This window comes from Chiloscyllium punctatum, chromosome 11 (assembly GCF_047496795.1).
Source record: "Chiloscyllium punctatum isolate Juve2018m chromosome 11, sChiPun1.3, whole genome shotgun sequence".
Classification (NCBI taxonomy): Eukaryota; Metazoa; Chordata; class Chondrichthyes; order Orectolobiformes; family Hemiscylliidae; genus Chiloscyllium; species Chiloscyllium punctatum.
In genome coordinates this window covers 15,397,028-15,416,493 of record NC_092749.1, presented here as the reverse complement: position 1 = coordinate 15,416,493, position 19,466 = coordinate 15,397,028, and the positions used below count along the sequence as shown (strand labels likewise).

At 46.6% G+C, this 19,466-nt stretch overlaps 1 protein-coding gene across 1 annotated transcript in view; it reads left to right on the top strand.

Annotated features, from left to right (window-relative positions):
• The window catches only part of arfgef3 (ARFGEF family member 3), a 156,951-nt gene that overhangs the window by 56,819 nt on the left and 80,666 nt on the right, over positions 1 to 19,466 (top strand). The window contains exons 6-12 of the mRNA XM_072580344.1: positions 1,989 to 2,111; positions 5,114 to 5,156; positions 7,094 to 7,178; positions 9,402 to 9,506; positions 11,390 to 11,714; positions 13,125 to 13,237; positions 14,933 to 15,864. Of these exons, the coding sequence (XP_072436445.1) occupies positions 1,989 to 2,111; positions 5,114 to 5,156; positions 7,094 to 7,178; positions 9,402 to 9,506; positions 11,390 to 11,714; positions 13,125 to 13,237; positions 14,933 to 15,864 (1,726 nt within the window). The remainder of the gene's footprint in view (positions 1 to 1,988; positions 2,112 to 5,113; positions 5,157 to 7,093; positions 7,179 to 9,401; positions 9,507 to 11,389; positions 11,715 to 13,124; positions 13,238 to 14,932; positions 15,865 to 19,466) is intronic.

Genomic DNA, 19,466 nt, shown 5'->3' with positions numbered 1-19,466 from the left:
CTGCCAGTGCTCGGCCCATATCCCTCTAAACCTTTCCTATTCACGTACTTATCCAAATGTCTTTTAAACGTTGTAACTGTAGCTGCATCCACCATTTCCTCTGGCAGTTCATTCCACACACAAATTACTCTCTGTCTGGAAAAGTTGCCCCTCATGTCCTTTACAAATCTTCCTCTTCTCACCTTAAAAATGGCCTCCTTAGTTTAGAACCCCTGCCCGCTTAGGGAATAGCTCTTTGCTTGTACGTTTCAGTAAGATCACTGCTCATTTTTTCTCAGCTGTGGAGAATGGCGACCCACTTCTTCTAAGGGAAGGAGAAAGTGAGGACTGCAGATGCTGGTGATCAGAGCTGAAAAATGTGTTGCTGGAAAAGTGCAGCAGGTCAGGCAGCATCCAAGGAGCAGGAGAATCGACATTTTGGGCATAAGCCCAATGCCCATCCAAGGAATCCTGAAGAAGGGCTTATGCCCGAAACGTCGATTCTCCTGCTCCTTGGATGCTGCCTGACCTGCTGCGCTCACCACTTTTTCTCAGCCTACCACCCTAGGACAACCCTCTTGCCCTCTACTGATCCTTAGTTGCACTGCTTCCAGTGCAGGTAATAACTGCTGTTTTTCCTAAACTACAACAGGTACTGCAGTTTCAAAGTGGTCAGTAAAGCTCCTTCGGAGGTCCGGTGGTTGGGAAACGGTACTGTTCAGACACAAGTCTTTTTGGTTTCTTTCCCCATGTTTCGATCGGATATGAGGGAAAAGCGGGAACTGGCTATTGTGTTGGATGATCAGCCATGGTCATATTGAATGGGCGGGCTCGATGGGCTGAAAGGCCTGCTCCTGTTCCTATTTTTTCTGTGTTTTCACGTTTCTTGTTTTTTGACTGTCAATGAGGGAAAGCAGTGTGGTTTAGTCCTGTTCGCATGACTAGTGGCAGGATTCAAGCCCTCCCCTGAACACAGCTATTATCCCCTTGCGTCTATTTGTGGGATCTTACTGTGCTGGACAGTGTCTGCCATGTTTGCCCACATTCCCTAAACAAGGGGGAATGCCCAAGTGAGGAATAAATAAGTAAGCATAGGATGTTGAATGTCTGGGACCTTCCTACTCACACCCTGAGGGAAGGGTTCCAGAAACCTTCAGGAGGCCAGATGGGGACCATTGTGGGATTCAGCTTTCCTCAACCCCTCAACCTCTGTAACTGCAATGGGACATTTACAAAGAAAACTACAGCACGGGAACAGGTCCTTCAGCACTCCAAGCCTGCTCTGATCCAGATCCTCTATCTGAACCAGTTGCCTATTTTCTAAGGATTTGTATCCCTCAGCTCCCTGCCCATTCATGTATCTGATCAGATACATCTTAAATGATGCTATCGTGCTTGCCTCTACCACCGATGCTGGCAATGAGTTCCAGACTACTACTCTCTGCGTAAAACACTTTCCACGCATATCTCCCTTAAACTTTTCCCCTCTCACCTTTAACTCGTAACCCCTAGTAATTGAGTCCCCCACTCTGGGGAAAAAGCTTCTTGTTATTCACCCTGTCTATATCTCTCATGATTTTGTAGCCCTCAATCAGGTCTCCCCCTCAACCTTCACCTTTGTAATGAAAATAATCCTAATCTACTCAACCTCTCCTCATAGCTAGCGCTCTCCATGTCAAGTGGCATCCTGGTGAACCTCCTCTGCACCCTCTCCAAAGCATTGGTATCATTTTGGTAATGTGGCGAGCAGAACTGTATGCAGTATTCCAAATGTGGCCGAACCAAAGTCCTATGCAACTATAACGTGACCTGCCAACTCTTTTGTACTCAGTGCCCCGTCTGATGAAGGAAAGCATGCTGTATGCCTTCTTGACCACTCTATCAACCTGCGTTGCCAACTTTGGGGCACACCCGGGTCTCTCTGTACGTTAATTTTCCCCAGGGATTTTGTATTTGCCATATACTTTGCTGCTTGTCTCATCGCCTCTCTCCTTGTCATTGTGAACCAGGTTTGCATCGAGACGTACATAGCCAGCAGTCACCAGCGCAGTATCAACACGGCGGTGCGAGCCACCCTCAGCCAGATGTTGAGTGACTTGACCCAGCAACTCCGTCTGAGGCAGGAGAGTGAGGTGAGAAGAACTGTGCAGAATGAGGGGAGCACCACGTAAAAAGAGAGGGTCCCTTATTCCAGGGGGATCTTTCTCTCTCAGAAGATTGTGTGTCTTTCGAGCACCCTTCCCCAGAGGCAGGGTCAATGACTATAGTTCAGGTCGAAGCAAGTCCTAATGGTCTATCTACAGCACATGGACTGTGGAGGTTCAAATAGGCAGCTCGCCACCACTTTCTCAAGCATAATTAGGTTTGGGTGATAAAAAGTGGCCCAGCTTTTACCCAGTGAACGAGTAAAGAAATATAGATTTTGTGACCAACGAGGGAGTCGTGGGTATTGTGCATGGGTAGGGAAGTGGAGTTGAGGTGACCGTCAGTTCAGTCATGATCTTATTGAATAGCAGGGCAAGCTCGAGGGGCTGAATGGCCTACTCCTACCCATGATTTATATGCTCATCTGTTCATATACCAATCAGAGGCATCTCTACTGCCTGTCACTCACTGTTTTGCGCATGGCCTCTTTCTGGACTGGATCTTCCCCAACTGGAATTGGTCACGGAATTCTGTAAAATGCTGGGGTAGATTAGATTAGATTAGATTCCCTACAGTATGGGAACAGACCCTTCAGCCCAACAAGTCCACATTGACCCTCTGAAGAGTAACCCACCCAGACCCATTCCCCTACCCTGACTAATGCACTTAACACTGGGCAATTTAGCATGGCCAATTCCCCTGACCCGCACATCTTTGGATTGTGGGAGGACACCAGAGCACCCGGAGGAAACCCACGCAGACACGGGAAGAATGTGCAACCTCCACACAGACAGTTGCCCGAGGGTGGGAGTTGAATCCGTGTCCCTGGCGCTGTGAGGCAGCAGTGCTAACCACTGAGCCACCGTGCCGCAAAATGGGCAAGTTGTGGGGGGTTTCCTGGGATCTTAGCTTGTGAGACAGATATATTGACTCTGAACAAAGGAAAGTTGTGAGGAGCTAAGTTCAGAGTAATGTTAATAATATGAAGTGATAAATAATCCCCTGGTACAGCGTAAAACGGAGGAATAATCCAGCAGAATTGAATAGCATTACGTGCTGAATGGCCTTCATCTGCACTGTATGGTTCACTGGAATGTATGCCTGACTTGTCAGGACAGGATGGGGATGATTTCTTTCATAGTTACACTGTTTAATGTTCATTGAGCAAAGACAGAGGTGTGAGAGATGGATTTTAGCAAGCGTACTCTGAAACTGGGGAAGCAGAGAGACTGGGGAAGTGGGGCTACTGTAGGCCGTGGGCAATGTTGGCGGGGTGGGCCGGGGAATGATTCTGCCATATCGGGAGCGAACAAGACTGGGAGCTCGAGGTCCTGTGAGGGAAATCATGCTAAATAAGGAAGGAGAGAGATATCAAAAATGGGGAAATGGCCTAGAAAGGGAAAACCTTTCAATTATGGGTCACTAAACTTGAAGTCAACACGCTAATGAATTCCGTGCAAATAATGTGGAATCTTGAGCTTAAGGTAGTGGAAACTCAGGGCAAAATGTTATTGTCGTGATTAGATAACTTAATACTGAACAGCTCTGTTTCATAAATATTTACATTTGTGATATCATGTCTCAAAGCATCTCAAAAACGTTGAATTACTTGAAATGATTGCTTTGGAGACAATGATGCAGCTTGTTTAGCTGTGTTCTCACCAGTCCATGGCAAAAACATCCAAGGTGATAGCTTTTTGTCCACAGAAGTGTGTATCAGTTATTTCTTTCTAAAAAAATGGTGCAAAGTTACGCCTGCTGTCTTCTGCCAGTTTAAATACTGTAGTGCGCATGATATTAATGTGTTCCTTGTGTGTTGTGTTTTATGTTAAATGGAGGGTTGTAATTATTCATGATACTGATGAATTCTTCTAATTTTGTTTCTGTCTGAGTCCTAATACTCCACACAACAATGCAGGTATTGTTACGATTTGACCCTATCACCTAATGAACGGATTAGTGCAAGTGAAAATGTAGTCCCTCGAGAAACAAAATGTAGCCCCTCGGAATTCAAAGGGTAGCCCTTAAGAAGCACTCAAAAACAATTGATTTTACCCCTACTGTATAATCTGGCTTTTCTTCCAAATTTCTCTCTGAGGGTTGTAGCTGAAATGTTCCCTGATGGGTGTTTTGAGGTAACATAAGAACTAGGCGCAGGAGTAGGCCATTTGGCCCCTCGAGTCTGCTCCACCATTCAATAAGATCATGGCTGATCTTTTCATGGCCTCAGGTCTGCTTATCTGCCCTCTCACCATAACCCTTAATTCCTTTACTATTTGAACATCTTTGCCTTAAAAACATGCCTCACTGGGCAGGGAATTCCACAGGTTCACAATCTTTGGGGAGAAGAAGTTCCTGTTCAACTCAGTCCTAAATCTACTCACTTTTTTTTTGAGGCTACACCCCCTATTTCTAGTTTTGCCCGTCTGTGTAAACAACCTTCCTGCCTCTATCTTATCTATTCCCTTCATAATTTTATATGTTTCTATAAGATCCCCAATAACATTGACTATCATAGCAGAAAACCCTGGAGAAGATGACAAAACAATTTCAGTATCTGGTGAGGCTTCACTAAGGGTAGAGTAATGAAAGGTTCCACATCTGTAAGTTGAAGATAACTCAAATACTCTATTTGCTATTCACATATAATGGAGACCCCTGTATCTCTGATGACCATGTTCCCAAACAGAACCTCTTTGAACTCATGGATTGAGATACTTAGCAGAATTGCACTTACTTAAGTTAACATTGGACATGGGTTTTCCCTGTTTATTTCTGCAATCTTCTCTGGAAGTTGAAAATGAGAGTAATATTAAGCATGTTGTATCCTCCTTGATGCACAGTTGAACTTCTATCACATAGTGTTTGAACCTTGAAAGTTCCTTTGCGTTCCAGTCACCGGTAAGTATGTCTGCTCATCATACGTGTGGCTCCAGTTGTTGTTGACAGTTGACCTGACTAAATGAATCAATTTCCCTTCTCTCGTCAGAATGAGGATGGTTGTACATTGCAGGAGGAACATTACAGCAAAGGTAAAAAATTCCTTCGCCCAACTTGGGGGGGAGCACAAATACCAACATGTACTTAAATAAATCGAAGAACTGTGGATGTTGGAGATCTAAAATGGAAATGGAAATGGAAATTGCTGGAGAAATTCAGCAGGATTGGCAGCATCTGGGAAGAGAAAACAGAGTTAATGTTTTGAGTCCGGCTATCTGAAGAAGGGTCGCTGGCCTCAGATCTGTTGAGTTTCTCCAGCAATTTCTGTTTTTGTGTGTACCATCGTATACGCGTTGAGCCAAATGGTTTGTTCTTGTGCGGCTGCTAAGTCCAGGTGGCAGGTGACAGGTTAGACATGTAATTTAAGTTTGATTATAAAGTCACTTAACAGAGGAAGGCATTCAGTCCATTATACCTGTATCAGCTTTAGGAACAATTTACCTAACTACCCTATTGGAGCATTGGAAATTAACAGGAGACTTGATCAACGTATACAAGATCACAACACAAAGTCGACAAGGAAAAGTTGCTCTCATCCATTAGCCCATCCCATGAATTACAAGGACGAGAGGAACACATTTTAAGGTTTTGGGCAAGAGATGTGGGGTGGGGATAGGAATGTCACTGAGTGATAATAATTGGTATTCTTTGCCTTCAAGGCAATATGGTGGAAGCGAAGATGATCCATGATTTTTAAAAGAAATTGTGTGGACACTTAAGGGAAATAAACTTGCAAAGCCACATTTATGGAGTGGAGGAACAGGATGGACTTGATCGCTCTATGAAGGGTCTGCATGGATTCAGTGGGCTGAATGGCCTCCTCTGGCATAATGTTTCTATAGATCTGTCACTCTTGTAGCCCTGCAAGCTTTATAGAATCGCTACTGTGCAGAAAGAGGCCATTCAGTCCAATGAATCTGCACCGACCCTCTGGAGAGCATCCTGCCCAGACCTAGGCCCTATCTTAGCCCATTTACCATTGGCTAATCCTGTACAAACCTGGACACTATGGTGCAATTTCCCATTGCCGATCCACCTAACCTGCACATCTTTGGACTGTGGGAGGAAAGTGGAGCGCCCAGAGTGGGGTGAGTGTAAAGTCGGGTGGCTATACATACATAAACCATTAAAGGTCATTTGGATTTGTTAACAAGCCTATTGACTGGAATAATGTGGTACATGTGCCTGATGTAGGCAGTCAGTTTGACGTGATACAGGGAGGGAGAAGAAATGAGGCATTTCATTCTTCAGGATGTCCCGCACATGTCAACTGTACACCCCCCCCTCCCCTTAAAGCCAATGAGTCCACACTTCTGTGCTATCAGCCCGACTGGACCCAGACCACCCTGCTCCCTGCCATACCTCCATCCCTCTGCCCTAAGACCCCATGGTGTCCCTTTACCACCCAACTCCTCACAAGAAAGCCATGAACCTCCCCTGGGCCTTTTTCTGCAATTCCGGGTGTCAGAAATATTGGAGCTCATGGTGAATCAGATCAAGTAGCAGCTCCGAAGAGAGGGAGTATCTTCCAAGTGAGGACCAGAAGCCCCACCATTGGTTGGTTTAGCCCCAGCCTTGGCATGTTATGGTTTCAGGGTGGGCTTGCAAGGAGTGAATTGTGGACAAACCCTCCCTGCCCTCCCCTTTATCATCCACCCTATGGAGTTTGTGACTACCCTGTCGGGTGGTCTCTCAAAAGACCACCATTGTGTACTACAGATGTTACCATGACAACCTTGGACTGAGTGGGTAGGTCTTAATTCCCCTTTGACCAGGCTGTCGGCCGTCCATCCCAAAGTCTCACCATGTGACTTGGTTTCCATTACACTACACCATGTTGAAGTCTGCCTTTCCTCGACCCATGTTGTGCCCCTCCCCTCCCCCTGTTATTCCTGAAGCCAGTGCCAGGCTTTATTGAGCTCTCAGAGATGTTTGCGTCGTGCTGATCATCCTATGCTCCTTTTGTCAGGCTCCTCAGTCCCGGTCGAGTCGCTGTGTGAGGACGTGGTCTCCGTGCTCGCTGTCCTTTGCGAGAAGCTGCAAAGAGTGGTGACGTAAGTGGACTCTCCATGGTTCAAGGCTTTAAGACATTTCCCTGAAGATTATCCACAAACCTGTCCAGCTCAGGCCTAACTACCACGCACACTCAGAAATCACAGCAATGACTAGAATTCTCTGCCAAGTCGTTCTGAGGCAGCGTGGCTCCCCTCTCCATTCTAACAGCTGACCCCAGGGATGACAGTGGGGAAAGGAATGTAACTGCAGTTCTAACTACAGAAGGACTGAGGAGGAAGGGAGAAGAGAGGGAAGCTGGTGGTGGGGCTGGCTAAGTTTGCTCTTGTAGAGAACCAACACTGTATGATGGGCTGATTGGCCTCCCTCTGTCCAGTAACTATTGTGTGGTTCACTGATTGATATATTCATGGGATGTAGGCATCACAGGCTCGGGCCAATATTTGTTGCCCATCCCTAATTGCACTTGAGAAGGTGGTGGTGAGCTGCTTTCTTGAACTGTGGCAATCCATGGAATAGGGATGCCCACAGAGCTGCTAGGACGGGGGTTCCAGTATTTTGCCTCAGTGATAGTAGATGCTGGTTAGTCCATCCAGTTTCATATTTTTTTTTGTTTCGCGAATATTTTCCAGCAGTCCCAGTATCAGGAATCACGCGGTTACCTCAGCTTTTCAACTTGGTATGGGATTTAGCCCTTTCTCAGTCCCATGGAGAGTTCATTTGTACTAATGTATAGGTCCCACGAGATTTAGAATGGGCAGCTACCACAAAGCTGTGTCCATTAGCCAATTTCATTAGCATCAGTTTCCAAACTGCCTACATGTTATACTCTTTAAAGTACTCTGAAATTTAGTTTGTAGGATATGAGCCTCAGTGGAAAGACCAGCATTTATTGTTCATCCCTAAATGTCCATGAATCACTGTAGTCCAGATGACATAGGTACCCAGCACAATGTTGTTAGGGAGGGAGTTCCAAGATTTTGACCCAATAACACTGAAGGAATGTTAATGTATCTCTAAGTCAGGATGATTTATTGGTTTGTAAATGGTAGTGCTCCCATGTATCTCCTGCCCTTGAACTAGATGCCCCAGAGGGTGCAGGTCTTGGTGAACCTTTATTGAGTTACTGCAATGCATCTTGTGGATAATATACACAACTGCCTGAAACGTCTATGCTCCTGCTCCTCGGATGCTGCCTGACCTGCTGTGCTTTTCCATCACCACTCTCTTGACTACTGCCATTATGCATCAGTGGCTAAGAGAGTGTTGTAAGTGGTGTCACACATGTGACACAGGTAACTTCACAGTGCTGTTTAGGAGGCAGTTTCAGGATTTTGACCCAGGCACACTGCAGGAACAATGGTATATTTCCAAGTTAGTGAGCTTGCAGGTGAAGGTGTTCCCATGTATTTGCTGCCCTTGCCTTTGTAGATGATAGTGGTCATGGGTTTTGAAGGTGCTGTTGAAGGAGTGTTGGCAAGTATACATCTCGTTGATGGCAAACAATGGAGTTCACCTCTTTTTGTCCATGTTTGGGCCAGGCTGTAATGAAATCAGGAGATGAGTGGCCCTGGAGGAACCCAATCTGAGCATCATTGAGCAGGTTATTGTTTTGCTGCTTGATAGCTCTGTTGTTGTCATCTTCCATTACTGGCTGTATTTGGTTGGATGATGTAAGGTGCTGTAAATGCAAACATATACAGAAGCATATACTGGATTAGTGGTGCTGGAAGAGCACAGCAGTTCAGGCAGCATTCGCTGCTCGTTGGATGCTGCCTGAACTGCTGTGCTCTTCCAGCACCACTAATCCAGTATTTGGTTTTCAGCATCTGCAGTCATTGTTTTTACCATATACAGAAGCATGCCAGTCTTCATAAATTGTTCGATTCCCTTTTTGTTTATTGATTTTCTTGTAATCCCTTGTATGAGGAGGGTGTTAGAGTCTGGATTAAGCACCTATGCAGAAAATTTGCATTTCACACTGCCTCGTTCAGTTGAATTGGTGTAATGTGGTGACGTTTCCTCGATGTAGGCAATGCTGCCACCCGAGTATCACAGCCAGTGGGCGTACTGTGAGCATACAAACATTAGCCATGAATTCTGGGGACTATCTGCTGCCCGTAGATCATATAGGTTTGAATTTATTGACGAACTTCTTGCATGGACCCATTTCTACTTTTCCTGTGGGATTAAGGACCTGTCTGTTAGAATTTCTAGTTGAATTTGTCTGAGCTGCGTTTTAACTTCTGCCCTCTTCCTTTCAGTAATAACCAACAGTTGCAGCTCCTGTACCTGGAGTGTATTCTCTCCATGCTGAACAGTTCCTCTCCTGTTATGCATCGTCATAAAGGTTTCACAGACCTCTTGTGGTGAGCTGTATTATTGATGTATTTGCAGTCTCTCTCATTTCAGTCTCTATTGTTTTAAGTGCTGACCATAAAACATAGGGGAAGAGGCAGGCCATTCAGCCTATCGAGTCTGCTCCACCATTCAACGCGATCATGGCTGATCTGATAATTCTCAGCTCCACTTTCCTGACTTTTCCCCCATAACCCGTCATTCCCTTACGGATTAAAAATTTGTCTGTCTCAGCCTTGACTATCTTTATGACTCAGCCTCTGCAGCCCTCGAGGGCAAAGACTTCTACAGGTTCACTCCCCTCTGAGAGAAGGAATTCCTCCACATCTCTGTCTTAAATGTGTGACCCCTCTGAACCGAGACTTCCCCACAAGAGAAAGCAACTTTTACCCTGTTAAGTTCCTATGTTTTAATAAAGTTGCCTCTGACTCTTTTCAGTGAGTGCAGGCTCAATCTATTCAACCTGTACAAGTCATTGGTCAGACCACGTTTGGAGTGTTGTGTTCAGTTCTGGGCACCTTATTTGCTCACCAGGAGTCACAATTTCAAGAATGTCAGCAAGAGAGCTAGAATGAGATGAGGAGAAATGTCTTTACTCAGAGTCATTAGGGTTTGGGATATACTTCCTGGGAGACTGGTGGTGGCATATACCAAAAGAGGTTTCAAAGAACAGCTGGATATATATTTGAAAAGGATGAATTTAGATGGGTACAGCGATAGAACTGGAGAGTGGTACTGGCTGGGTAGCTCTTTCAGGAGCTGGTACAGACACAGTGGGTTAAATGGCCTTCTGTGCTGTAACATTCTGTAACCTGGGTCAAATGTTCACTGATACCAGTTTTCTGCCAACTGTCTTTTTGCAGCAGTGAGTTTCTGTTGCCAACTTGGTGTCTCTGTTATGTGCTGCAGAAAACGCCAACTAAAATGGTGCGGGGAAAGTCTGGAGGTTGTTCATCAAAGAGGGCATAAAAACTAACAGCCTTCGATTGTGTTAGACTGTTTGGCTATTAAGAGCCTCACAGTCCAGTCTAATCTATCCTGATTACTTGTCTTTGTACTTCATAGTACATTCCCCCAAGGAAAGGTGAGCAGAAGATCATTCGACCAATCAGATGGGGGGGAGATAGGGTGTTGTAGCGATGTCACTGGGTTAGTAATCCGGAGCCCCAGGCTAATTATCTAGGAACATGAGTTCAGACCCCACCATGATGTAAGCCTAAATTTAATTCTAAATCTAATTATACAATAATGAGGCATATCTTAAGCTGGTGTAAATTATTATCCACGACAACATTAGTCCCTAAGACTGGAAAGCAATCTGAAGCAGCAGTACTGGAGAGCAGATGTACTCTGTACCTCACTGACATGGTCCATAACTAATTCTGTTGCTAAATAAAGGTTATTGTGTGTGTGATTGGTCCAATTATTTCTGCGACAAAGAACTAACAGCTAACTTTGACACAATTAGTGCCCATCTCTCGGTGTGGACTTCCTTCAATAAAATCTCTCCACCTCCTCCTCCTTTTAAGACTTCCTCAAAACCTATCTCTTTGTCCATGCTTTAGTCATCTGTTGTAATTTCTCCTTCAGTGGTTCGATGTTATATTTTGTTTGTAGGTGCCTCTGTGAACTGCCTTGGGGCAGTGTACTATTATGTAAGAGATGCTATAAAAATACAAATTGTTGCTAGCTAGGCCCCAAGCTGAAGATAAGGTTTCCCTAAATCTCTTAAACCCTCTCTCTCCTCCTTCAAGCTGTTGACCAAGTGGCTCAGTCACCTGATAATGCCCTTGTGTGAAGTATCCTGGTAACATTACTCTGTTAACAGTGCTATTTAAATGTGAGTTGTTGTTGTCCATGCTTCTTCCTTGAACCCCTTTCCATGTTGTTGCAGGAAGCAGCTATGTCCAGCCCTGATAGTCATCCTGGGTAACCCTATCCATGATAAGACCATCTCGTCAGGTCATGTCGCCTCACTGACGGAGACTGAGGCTTCTTTGACCGGTGTCTCCGATCACGGCCGCGGATCAGGCTGTTCGTCCACAGCGCCTGCACTCATTGGACCTGTGGCACGCACCATCTATTACATAGCAGCGGAGCTGGTGCGGCTCGTCGGCTGCCTGGAGTCACTGAGGCCAGTCCTGCAGTCCCTTTACCATCGCCTTCTGCTGTATCCACCACCACAACATCGGGTAGAGGCTATTAAGATCATGAAGGAGGTGAGTTGGTGTCTTTCATTCCACCTTGGAGGTGATGGCCTAGTGGTGTAACCACTGCATTGTTCATCAGGGGACCCAGGTTCGAGTCCTACAATTGGCGGACAGTGGAATTTGACTTAAATAAACATCTGGAACCAAGAGTCTGATGATGACCGTAAAACCATTGTCAGTTGTGGGGAAAAAAACCCATCTGGCTCACTGATGTCCTTTAGGGAAGGGAACTGCCATCCTTACCTGGTCTGGCCTACATGTGACTCCAGACCCACAGCAATGTGGTTGACTCTGAGGGATGGGCAATAAATACTGGCCTCATCAGCGACACCCACATCCCATGAATGAATAAACGAATCCGACAACCTTTTGCCTTGGGCTGTATATGTGACTCCTGCCCCCCACCAACATGGTTCACTCTGAACTACACCCCCATCCCAACTGTTTTTAGATCAGATTCCCTACAGTGTTGAAACAGGCCCTTCGGCCCAACCAGTCCACACCGACCCTCTGAAGAGTAACCCACCCAGAACCATTTCCCTCCGACTAATGCACATAACACTATGGGTAATTTAGCATGGCCAATCCACCTGATCTGCACATCTTTGGACTGTGGGAGGAAACCAGAGCACCCAGAGGAAACCCACGCAGACACAGGGAGAATGTGCAAACTCCACACAGACTGTCACCCGAGGCTGGAATCGAACCTGGGACCCTAGTGTTGTGAGGCAGCAGTGCTAACCACTGAACCACCATGCCGCCCCCAAATGAAAGCCTGATGAAGGTCTGCTTTAGGTTGAGGGATGACTATTGACAAGGCAGAGAAAGTGAGGATTGCAGATGCTGGAAATTGGAGTCAAAAAGTGTGGTGCTGGAAAAGCACAGCCAGTCAGGCAGCATCCGAGGAGCAGGAGAGTCAACATTTTGAGCATAAACTCTTCATCAGGAATGGGCATCACCCATTTAAAACAGAGATGAAGAAACATTATTCTTTCTCTGAAAAGTTTGTGAATCGTGGGCATTCTCTTCCTCAAAAGGCAGTGGATGTAGGATATAACTCTCCTGCTCCTCGGGTGCTGTCTGACTGGCTGTGCTTTTCCAGCACCACACTTTTTGACCCCTATTGACCAAGGCGCCAGGGAGAGCACCTCTGATCTTGATTGAAACAGTAGACGTGGGATTTTTACAACTGCCTGAGAGGGTCACGCAACTTCTGAAATCTGGCATTTCTGGCAGTGCAGCACTCCCTCAGCGTGAGCACTGAGAGCCTTTGCTCCAATTTAGTGCCCAAAGTTCCCAAGTGAGGATTTGAACTCATGACCAAGTGACTCCAAGTCAAGATGGCATCCAATGGTGAGTAGTTAGGACTGTGCCTTTTGTTTTAACTGCATTAACACTTATCCACATCTATCGGGACAGGTCCTAGGCAACCCCCAGCGCCTGTACGATCTCGCTGGCCCGACTGTATATGAAGGGGAAACCAAGAGAAGGTCCAGCCAGAAGAGAAAGTCTCACCTGGATCTTCACAAAATGTAAGTCATGCACTTGATGAATCTGACCTGTGTTTCGCCACTGGTTCATTTCATCACCATTTTCCCCTTCTGTGTGTTAGGGGTGCTTTTGGTATGATGGGAAAGTCACTTGTCAAATAATCTGCAGGCCGGAAACTGCTGTTAATGCTCCAGAAACAAGGATTCAAATACCACCTTGCCCTTGCTATACCTAAAATTCAGTTATAATCCTAGAATGTAAAGGTGATTGGTATAAAAACCCTTCTGGTTCATCAGTGCCCTTCAGCAAAGGAACTCAGCTGTCCTTAACTTGGCCTGCATATGAACAAAGAAACAAGAATAGTCCCCATGGCCCTTCGGTCCTGTCTCGCCTTTCAATAAGGTCATGGCTGCTCTGATTTTAACCTTAATTCTACATTCCTCTGTACCCCTGATAATCTTTCATCCCCTCGGTAATCGGGAATCTACCTACCTTGGCTTTAAAAACAATAGAAGATTCGACATCCACTGCCTTTTTGAGGAGGGTATTTCCAAAGACTCAGAGCCTTCTGGGAGAAAGGAAATGTTTCTCATCTCTGTTTTAAATGGGCGAGGCCTTAATTTTAAACTCAGGCCCCGAGTTCTAAATTTCCCCAGAACTGGATGAATCCTTTCCAAATTCTCCCCCCCAACCAGTCAGCCCCCTCGGGGTCTTATATGTTTTAATTAAGTCACTATCTGATTCTTATGAACTCCAGAGGATACAGGTTTGGCCTTTCTTTCTGCATAAGTCAATCCATTTGTTCCAGGGATTGGTGTAACAAACCTTTTCATGTGACTCTATACCCACAAACTGCCCTGGTCAGCCCCTCGGTTCGAGGTTATGAGGGATGAACAACAAATACTGGCCTTGCCAGAGGTTCCCACATTCCGTGAAAGAGTAATTATAATGTTAAGGTTATTATCTCAGTTCTGCGATACCCCACCAGAAGTAATAGCTTATCTAAAGTTCACCAAAGCTCCTCAGCTTCCAAGCCCACAACCACTTCCATCTCGGAGGACAAGGGCAGCAGATACATGAGGATACCACCACCTGCAAGTTCCCCTCCAAGCCACTCACCATCTCGACTTAGAAATATATCGCCGTGCTTTCATTGCCACTGGGTCAAAATACCGGAGTTCCCTCTTTAACTGTGCTGTGGGTCTATCTGTGGCTAATGGACTGAATAAAAATCTGGGATGTATTGCCTGGGGGAGTAGTTGATGTGGGAAGAGTCAAAATGTCTGGTGCTGGAAAAGCACAGCCAGTCAGGCAGCATCTGAGCAGCAGGAGAATCGATGTTTCGAGCATACGCTCTTCGAAATGTTGAGTCTCTTGCTCCAAGAGCTTATGCTCGAAACATTGACTCACCTGCTCCTCAGATGCTGCCTCATCAGCTGTGCATTTCCGACACCACACTTTTTGACTCTGATCTCCAGCAAATGCAGTCCTCACTTTCACCTAGTTGAGGTGGGAAACCTCGTAACTTTAAAAAGCACTTGGATGAGCAGCTGAAGTGTCAGAACATTCAAGGCTGTGGGCCCAGTGTGGGAATGTGGGACTCATGCAGATTTAAGATAGCTTTGGCTGGATGGGCCGAAGGGCCTCTTGCGTTGCTGTATGATTCTCTGAAAAGAAACGTGAGGGTTCTTGAGGGTTGACCTCTTATGGTGTTACACTTCTCTTTCTCTCACCAGCATCATGGACGGAATGACAGAGGCCTGTATCAAAGGAGGGATTGAGGCCTGCTATGCCTCAGTGTCCTGTGTCTGCACCTTGCTGGCGGCCCTCGATGAGTTGAGCCAGGGGAAGGGGCTGAGTGAGGAGCAGGTGCGGCACCTGCTCAAGCACTCGGAGGAGCTGAAGGGTGGCACCGAGTCCACCCGGGAGTCCATGGAGATCAGCGAGGCCGACTTCAGGTGGCAGAGGCGTATCCTGTCGGCCGAGCACGCTCATTGGGAGTCCAGCAACGAGAAGAGTCCCGATATTAGCATCAGCGTCACCACAGACACCGGGCGTACCACCCTGGAGGAGGGCATGGGGCAGACCACCCCGGAGGAGAACCCCCCTCTGCTGAGAAACCATTTGGACTACTCTGCCGGCCTTGACATTAACGAGGCCCTGAGCAAAATGCCAACGCTGGGATTAGAGCAGGCAGAAACGCTGGAAGGCATCCATCGAAACAACATGCACACCTATCCAGATTTAGCCAACTTCTTGTCGGTCGACCCCAGGGCGAACAAACCACCCGGGTCCCGGTATAGCGAGAGCAATTTTAGCATCGACGAGCAGGACATTTCCAGGACTGAGTTCGACTCCTGCGATCAGTACTCGATGGCAGCGGAGAAAGACTCTGGCAGGTCAGACGTCTCTGAGATCGGCTCCGATAACTGTTCCCTGGCGGATGAGGAGCAAACGCCCAGGGACTGCCTGGGTCACAGGTCGCTGCATGGAGCCACCCTCACGCTGAAGGTCCTGAAGAACCAGGAGGCTGACCAGCACAGTGCCCGGATATTTGTCCAGTCTCTTGTCACGCTCCTCCCTCGTCTCCTGTCGTTACAGAACACAGAGGAGGTCGACTCATCCCTGCAGAGTTTTGCCTCGACGTTTTGCTCGGGTCTGCAGTCAGGTACCCCACACCACTGCCTCCACCCCCACCCTAACCCCTTAACTCTTCTGACTGGCCAAGCTGTGAAATCCGTAAGCCCTTTGTGGCCAACTCAGTTTTAAAGCTGTCGTTGAAAAAGCAGACGGTCGCAAAGACAGGAATGAGAGTAGATGGCTCCCATATTGGCCAGTGTGAGGGCAGAATGTCTTGGCTCATGTGGCACTCCTGAGACTGGACATTTGACCTAGGCTGTCACTTACTCCTGTGCAGCGCTGAGAGAGTGCTGCACTGTCAGAGGTGCCATCTTTCAGATGAGAGGTTAAACCAAGGCTCCAGCTCTCTTTTTAGGTTGACATAGAAGCAGGCCCTTTGGCCCAGCAAGTCCATAATGACTTTCTGAAGAGCATTGCACCCAGATTGGGTTCAATTCCACCCTCGGACAACTGTCTGTGTGGAGTTTGCACGTTCTCCCTGTGTCTGTGTGGGTTTCCTCCATGTGCTTCAGTTTCCTCTCACAATCCACAGATTTGCAGGTTAGTGGATTGGCCATGCTAAGTTACCCATAGTGTCCAGGAATGTGTAGGCTAAGTGAATTAGTCATGGAAAGCAGGCCATTTGACCCATCTAGTCTATACTGACTTTCTGAAGAGCATTACACCCAGACCCACTCCCCTACCCTATCCCTGCATTTCCCATGCATTAACCCACCTAGCCTGCACATAGGGACACTATGGGCAATTTAGCATGACCAATCCACCCAACCTGCATACCTTTGAACTGTGGGGGGCACCTGGAGGGAAATCGCGCAGACACAGAGAGAATATGCAAACTCCACACACACAGTCGCCCGAGCATGGAATTAAACCCGGTTCCCTGGCGCTGTGAGGCAGCAGCAGTGCTAGCCACTGAGCCACCATGCCATTCCCGTAAATATCCCCATGAAATCTGGAAAGATCCTCTTGATTCTCATCATTTTGATGTCTTTTTGGGGTTGGGAATTGGCGAGGATGTCCCAGTGTCCTGGTTCATACTTATCTGTAATCACTGAGACAGATTTGTTTGGTAATTTCTCTCATTCCTGTTCAGTGCTTGCTGTGCACAATTTGCTGGCCAACTTTTCCACCGTAGTGATTATACTGCAAAGGAACATTATATGTTGAATTAGACAGCAAAAGACTGCCTTAGATTTACAAAGGTATTGTTGTGAATCTATAGTATAGCACAGACACCAGTTTCTGTAGTGTAGCATGGACCCCAGTTTCCACCTTTCCCTTCTATATCCCTGCTTTGTCCTGGAGTCATCGCACACTGGGGAAGGATCAGTTCTACTTTATCCTTTATTAAAAACTACTGCTGTGCTCTTGAGGCATTGTGACATTAATTAGAATGGAAAACTAGGGGAACTAAGTCCGAATACCATTGGATAAGGAAATAATTCACCCCAACCCCTATGATGCCAATCTAACCCAAAAAGATTCTGGAACGCTAAGCTCTCTTCTCTCTGAGAACACTGGGGCTCAGACATAGCCTCAAAAGCAAGTCAGGCAGTTGAGGAGCCCAGACCATAAAGCAGGAATTTTCAGCATTGCTTCGCCTAAGGCTCACTGAAGATGTTACCTAGTAGGGTGACGAAACGTCTGGAAATGAACCTTCCAGCTCAGCGAGCAAGCCTACATCCAAAAGGGGTTGCAATCTCCCACAACCCACAGATACCATGGCACCTCAAAATGAACAGTAGGGCTGGGAGTCCCTGAACCGTCTTATTGTACACTTGCAGGGCACTGTACCCCAGGTCCCTGATGGAAAGTGAGGAGACGGTGATGTGATAGTACTGGAGAGAGTACAGACAGGATTTACCGGAGAGTTTTGGTTATGAAGAGAGATTGCGCACACTGCGATTGTTTTCCTTAGAGCAGAGGAGATTGAGAGGGGACTTGATTGAGGTGTATTTGAGGGACATAGATAGGGTAGAGGAAGGAAGAAACTTTTCCCTTTGATGGACGGATCAATGACCAGGGGCACAGCCTCCAGGAAAGTGGCAGGAAGTTTAGGGGAGATGTGAAGAATGACTTTTTCACCCAGAGGGTGGTGGGAACTCTCTGCCTATAAGGGTGGTAGAGGCAGAAATCCTCATCACATTGGAAAAAGTATTGAGATGTGCACTTGTGATACCAAGGCATACAGGACTATGGGCCTAGTGCTGGGAAATAGGATTAGAATAGACAGGTGGATGCTTTTAGCTGGTGTGGACATGATGGGCTGAAGGGCCTTTGTACCGTTGATCCCTGTGAATCTGTGGCTCTTCCTCTAGGAGTCCTCACTACCTGTAGGCAGAATGGAAATGCCAATGTGTGTCTGGACAACACATAAAGGAGAAGAAGTGGATGGTGTAGGTGGCCCATACAGGAAACTTCTCCATGCCACACAGATAGAGCTCATCGTTTATCTTTATATGAAATCCCCAGCAATCACATTTAGTGGCAGTGGAACAATAACAAAAGGGAAGGGATGAGAAAGAAAGAGGGGTTTGAATTAAAATGAAGTTAGAGGAGAGGAGGTAGTGCGCTCCAAACCCTGTGGTGCCCACCTCTTAGAGCTCCCCCCTTCAATAGAAAGCACCGCCTGTTCTCAAGTAACTCTGGGGCTGATCTGTTTGAGCCTTAGAAGGACATACATTTCCAACTCTCGGCTTAATTGCTGCAGAATGCTTTGGGACTTCCTGAGGTCATAACAGGTGCTATGTAAAGTCAAGTTATTTCTTTATTGGTCCAGGTGAAGGACTCCCCTTATGCTTTCTAATAGATTGGGGGGTCAGTTAGTTCAGTTGGCTAGACAGCAGTTTTGTGATGCAGAGCATGGGTTCAGTTCCCACACAGGCTGAGGTTCTCCTTCTCAACCTTGCGTCTGGTGTGGTCAAAACAATGACTGCAGATGTGACCCTCAGGTTAAACCACCACCATTAATCTCTCTGTGAAGAAAGAATAGGATTGTGGTGATATTTACTATAGATGATTTAATAGAATCATGTTAGAGGCAGTTACTGAATAAGTGGCTGACTCATTCGTTAACCCTTAATGTCCTTATCGTTGTAAGGAAAGGATAGTCTCAGTCATTGGGTAATGGGTCAAAGCTGTTCATAGTCCAGCAGTAAAGTGTTCCAAGTTGTTGGTATCACTTTGACGGGTTGTAGGTTGGTAACTGTCTATTGTGGTGTTTATTTATTCTGTTCTGAGTGAAGGGTCATCAGTTCAGAGACTGGAGTACATATTCAGGTTCCTGTTGTTTGTGTGGCCACTGAGGGAGTGCTGTACTGTCAGAGGTGCTGTCTGTTGGATGAGACATTAAACTGAGGCATATCTGCTCTTTCAGGTGGAGGTGAAAGCCCCATGGTATTATTTTAAAGATGAGTGAGAGAGTTCTCCCTAGCACCCTAGTCAATATTCATCCCTCAGTCAACATCACTGCAGCAGATGATCTGGTCATTATCTCGGTGCTGTGGTAGGATCTTGCTGTGTATGCATTGATTGCCATGTTGGCTGCATGACAGCAGTGACCTCACCACAAAAGTGACTGCAACGCACCTTGGGGGAAAAAAACATAGGTAGCTATATAAATGCAACTGC